The sequence below is a fragment of the Nicrophorus vespilloides genome, unplaced genomic scaffold (assembly GCF_001412225.1).
Source record: "Nicrophorus vespilloides isolate i.1.1-1 unplaced genomic scaffold, Nicve_v1.0, whole genome shotgun sequence".
Lineage (NCBI taxonomy): Eukaryota > Metazoa > Arthropoda > Insecta > Coleoptera > Silphidae > Nicrophorus > Nicrophorus vespilloides.
Genome location: NW_017098727.1, coordinates 1 through 5,444, shown reverse-complemented (window position 1 = coordinate 5,444; position 5,444 = coordinate 1). Strand labels below are relative to the sequence as shown.

At 38.8% G+C, this 5,444-nt stretch overlaps 1 protein-coding gene across 1 annotated transcript; it reads left to right on the top strand.

Annotated features, from left to right (window-relative positions):
• The first annotated feature begins 686 nt into the window (after positions 1-686).
• LOC108563070 lies at positions 687-5,188 on the top strand. The gene is made up of 2 exons (XM_017921636.1): positions 687-861; positions 927-5,188. Exons 1-2 carry the CDS (start codon positions 687-689, stop codon positions 5,186-5,188), a joined length of 4,437 nt encoding a protein of 1,478 aa, XP_017777125.1.
• Positions 5,189-5,444: the final 256 nt, after the last annotated feature.

The following is a 5,444-nucleotide window of genomic DNA, read 5'->3' as shown; positions in this document are numbered from 1 at the left end:
ATCAATTTATTAAATATTGCGGATGAAACTAAAAGAGATAAAAAATCCAATTGGTTTTATTGCATTAACGATCGTTTCTTCTAAATTATTGCAAGCACAATAAACACGTTTTGTTCAATTCACATACATAATTACAATTTGACATGTCAATTTGACATTTTGTTGATATGTCAGTTTGAAAATTTCTCAACTTGTCAATTTGACAATCAATTTATTAAATATTGCGGATGAATCAATAAATAATTATTTCATCAAAACTATTGTAAGTTTACCAGTAAATACCTTTTGTTCAATTCACATGTATAAAAGTCAATTTGTTGATTTATCAACACGTTTGATAATTTGTCAACTTCTCAACTCGTCAATTTGTCATATTTGTTACAATGTCAAGTTGTCAGTTTGACATTTCGTCGATATGTTGATATGTCAATTTTCTTGTTGACCGTCATTTTGCGAGCGCACCCGTACACTTTCTAGTACGCATAAAAACAGTCGCATTTCTGTTTCAGTTATCACTCGACGTTTCGATTTTGCACGTACCGCACATTCTTCCATCGCTTCTCGTTGTTTTTTTTTGCAAAGAAAAAAAATTCTTAAGAATGGGTGAGAGTAAAACTGGATTCTTTAAGAAAAGTTTCGTTATTAATTTATATATATTTTTTTCTCTCTCTCTCGTTGCAGCTAAAATGAAATCTTCGGATCACACCTACTTATTAGTGAATTTCTACGCCGATTTAAAAATGCATTTTAAGATTGTTCTGAGCAGTAGCATAGTGAGCTGCAATTATTCTAGTCTGGACGAAAACATTTTTATACAATTTCCCGACATGATCCGACAATGCAGAGTGATTGATACATCGAGTAAGTGGAAGTTTTTTAAAAAAAAAAAACGTAAATTTATTGTTATTTTTGTTGTTATTTTACAGATAATAGGTTTGATTTGGAGCACCAAATACTTAGTTTGGAATCGAAATGTGGCTTGATTGCTACTGCTGCTGCTGATGGTGGTGGTGGAGAAGAAGATGTGAAACCATATGTTAACCTTCCTATTGTTAATGAGAACGATTCAGTTGTTGAGGATGGGATTGTTAATGAAGGACACGTAGAACCTGAGGTTAACCGTCAAGTTACTGTTACTATTGAAGAGCTTCTCGTTAACGAGGAAGGGCGTGCAATTGATGAACGGTATGTTAAGGAAGAGACTGTTGAGAAGAGAAAGTCTGTTGATGAGGAATACGTGGAACCAGATGTTAACCGTCCAGTTACTATTGATGAAGAGTTTGTCAAAAAGGAGAAGTCTATTGTGGAATCTGGGGTTAACCATCCAGTTACTGTTGAGGAAGATCGTGTTGATGAGGAAGTCTCTGTTCAAAAGAAACAGTGTGTCGTTAAGAAAAAGTCTGTCGATGAGAAAGACATGGAACTTGAGGTTAACCATCCAGTTGCAGTTGAGAAAGATCGTGTTGATAAAGAAGGTTCTGTTGAAAAGAAGAAATCTGTCGTTAAAGTTAACCTTCCGGTTATTGTTAGCGAAAGAACTGTCCAGAGACCGCAAAGAGAAGCAGCGAAACGCAAGAGTTACGCAATTGATGAATCATCTTCTGACGTTGATGATTATGGTAATAATCATATCAATGATTGTGATATAGTTTGGGAGAATGAATTAGTCAGATTCGGCAAGTACCAAACTTCGATTACTGCGGAAGCGTTCAAAACTATAGACTGGAGCTGTTACGTTGCAGCGACTCGCCAATTGCTCCGGATTATATTCACCAGAGATATCTTAGCTACGCACACTTTAACGGGAAGACGTTCTTCCCTCAATGTTAAATTAATGACGAAGCCGAAACCGCAGCTGGACTTCAGGAAGATCGAGGATCTGATTTCGATCGTCTCGAAGAGATGCGGCGTGAACGACGGGTTCGCGATTCGACGTATCGTCAGGAACAAATGTTCGGATGAAAGGAAAGGGTTGAGTAGAATACAATACAGAAAGAGTCGAGATAGTGTTGAAGAAGGGCGTGTAATAGAGAAAGGGTGTGTTGAGGAAGATCATGTTGACGAAGAAGAGACTGTTGAGAAGAGAAAGTCTGTTGATGAGGAATACGTGGAACCAGGGGTTAACGCTCCAGTTACTATTGAGGAAGAGGTTGTCGAAAAGGGGAAGTCTGTTGAGGAATCCGAGGTTACTGTTGAGAAAGATCGTGTTGGTGAGAAAGTTTCTGCTAAAAAGAAACAGTTTGTTGTTAAGAAAAAGTTCGTCGATGAGAAAGACGTGGAACCAGGTGTTATCCCTCCAGTTACTATTGAGGAAAAGGTTGTCGAAAAGGAGAAGTCTATTGTGGAATCTGAGGTTACTGTTAAGAAAGATCGTGTTGGTGAGAAAGTTTCTGTTAAAAAGAAACAGTTTGTTGTTAAGAAAAAGTCCGTAGTGGAACCAGGTGTTAACCCTCCAGTTACTATTGAGGAAAAGGTTGTCGAAAAGGAGAAGTCTGCTGAGGAATCCGAGGTTACTGTTGAGAAAGATCGTGTTGGTGAGGAAGTCTCTGTTAAAAAGAAAAAGTTTGTCGTTAAGAAAAAGTCCGTTGATGAGAAAAACGTGGAACATGAGGTTAACCTTCCAGTTACTGCTATGAAAGATCCTATTGATAAGGAAGGCTCTGTTAAAAAGAAGAAATCTGTCCAGAGACCGCAAAGGGAAGCAGCGAAACGCAAGAGAAACGAAATTGACGATGATTCTGACGATGTTGATTATGTTAAGAACGATGAAGAGACTGTTGATAAGAAACAGTCCGTCGATGAGAAAGACGTGGAACTTGAGCTTAATCATCCAGTTACTGCTATGAAAGATCCTACTGATAAGGAAGGTTCTGTTAAAAAGAAAAAATCTGTCGTTAAAGTTAACCTTCCGGTTAATGTTAGTGAAAGAACTGTCCAGAGACTGCAAAGGGAAGCAGCGAAACGCAAGAGATACGAATTTGATGAATCATCTTCTGACGATGATGATTATATTAAGAACAACGATAATAACCATATCAATGATGATGATGTAGTTCGGGAGAATGAATTAGTCAGATTCGGCAAGTACCAAACTTCGATTTCTGCGGAAGCGTTCAAAACTATAGACTGGAGCTGTTACGCTGCAGCGACTCGCCAATTGCTCCAGATTATATTCACCAGAGATATGTTAGCTACGCACAGTTTAACAGGATACCGTTGTTCCACCAATATTAAATTAATGACGGAGCCGAAACCGCAGCTGGACTTCAGGAAGGTTGAGGATCTGATTACGATCGTCTCGAAGAAATGCGGCGTTAAAGACGAGTTCGCGATTCGACGCATCATCAGGAACAAATGTTATCTTGAATTTAAAGCGACGAGGAGATTAAAATACAGAAAGAGTCGAGATAGTGTTGAAGAAGGGCGTGAAATAGAGGAACGGTATGTTGAGGAAGATCATGTTGATGATGAAGAGACTGGTGATAAGAAAAACTACGTCGATGAGAAAAACATGGAACATGAGGTTAACCTTCCAGTTGCTGTAGAGAAAGATCGTGTTGGTGAGGAAGGTCCTGTTAAAAAGAAACAGTTTGTCGTTAAGAAAAAGTCTGTCGATGAGAAAAACGTTGAACATGAGATTAACCTTCCAGTAGCTGTTCAGAAAGATTGTGTTGATGAGGAAGTCTCTGTTACAAAGAAAAAGTTTGTTGTTAACAAAAAGTCCATCGATGAGAAAGACGTGGATCTTGAGGTTAACCTTCCAGATGCTGTTGAGAAAGATCGTGTTGATGAGGAAGTCTCTGTTAAAAAGAAACAGTTTATCGTTAAGAAAAAGTCTGTCTATGAGAAAAACGTGGAACATGAGGTTAACCTTCCAGTAGCTCTTGAGAAAGATCGTGTTGGTGAAGAAGGTCCTGTTAAAAAGAAACAGTTTGTCGTTAAGAAAAAGTCCGTCTATGAGAAAAACGTGGAACTTGAGGTTAACCTTCCAGTAGCTGTTGAGAAAGATCGTGTTGGTGAGGAAGTCTCTGTTAAAAAGAAAAAGTTTGTTGTTAAGAAAAAGTCTGTCTATGAGAAAAACGTGGAACATGAGGTTAACCTTCCAGTAGCTCTTGAGAAAGATCGTGTTGATGAGGAAGTCTCTGTTCAAAAGAAACAGTGTGTCGTTAAGAAAAAGTCTGTCGATGAGAAAGACGTGGAACATGAGGTTAACCTTCCAGTAGCTCTTGAGAAAGATCATGTTGATGAGGAAGTCTCTGTTAAAAAGAAAAAGTTTGTTGTTAAGAAAAAGTCCATCGATGAGAAAGACGTGGAACTTAAGGTTAACCATCCAGTTACTGCTATGAAAGATCCTCTTGATACGGAAGGTCCTGTTGAAAAGAAGAAATCTCTTGTTAAAGTTAACCTTCCGGTTAAAGTTAGCGAAAGAACTGTCCAGAGACCGCAAAGGGAAGCAGCGAAACGCAAGAGATACGAATTTGATGAATCATCTTCTGACGATGATGATTATGTTAAGAACAATGATAATAATCATGAGAAAGAATTAGTCAGATTCGGCAAGTACGAAACTTCGATTACTGCGGAAGCGTTCAAAACTATAGACTGGAGCTGTTACGCTACTGCGACTCGCCAATTGCTCCTGATTATATTCACCAAAGATATCTTAGCTACGCACAGTTTAACGGGATACCGTTGTTCCACCAATATTAAATTAATGACGAAGCCGAAACCGCAGTTGGACTTCAGGAAGGTCGAGGATCTGATTACGATCGTCTCGAAGAAATGCGGCGTGAAAGACGAGTTCGCGATTCGACGCATCATCAGGTACAGATGTTCTATTGAATTTAAAGCGGCGACGAGATTAAAGTACAGAAATAGTCAAGTTAGTGTTGAAGAAGGGCGTGTAATAGAAGAACGGTGTGTTGAGGAAGATCATGTTGACGATGAAGAGACTGTCGAGAAGAGAAAGTCTGTTGATGAGAAAAACGTGGAAGCAGGGGTTAACCATCCAGTTACTATTGAGGAAAAGGTTGTTGAAAAGCAGAAGTCTGCTGAGGAATCCGAGGTTACTGTTGAGAAAGATCGTGTTGGTGAGGAAGTCTCTGTTAAAAAGAAACAGTTTGTGTTAAGAAAAAGTTCGTCGATGAGAAAGACGTGGAACCAGGTGTTACCCTCCAGTTACTATTGAGGAAAAGGTTGTCGAGAAACCTTCCAGTAGCTGTTAGAAAGATGTGTTGATGAGGAAGTCTCTGTTAAAAGAAAAAGTTTGTTGTTAAGAAAAAGTCCATCGATGAGAAAGACGTGGACTTGAGGTTAACCTTCCAGTATGCTGTTGAGAAAGATCGTGTTGGTGAGGAAGTCTCTGTTAAAAAGAAAAAGTTGTCGTTAAGAAAAAGTCTGTCTATGAGAAAGACGTGGAACATGAGGTTAACCTTCCAGTAGCT

Bases quoted from the DNA above. Each gene is read 5' to 3' on its own strand.
- LOC108563070 (XM_017921636.1), top strand. From the start codon at position 687: ATGAAATCTTCGGATCACACCTACTTATTAGTGAATTTCTACGCCGAT. The intron at 862-926 runs GTAAGTGGAAGT...GTTATTTTACAG, and splicing joins CAGAGTGATTGATACATCGA to ATAATAGGTTTGATTTGGAG.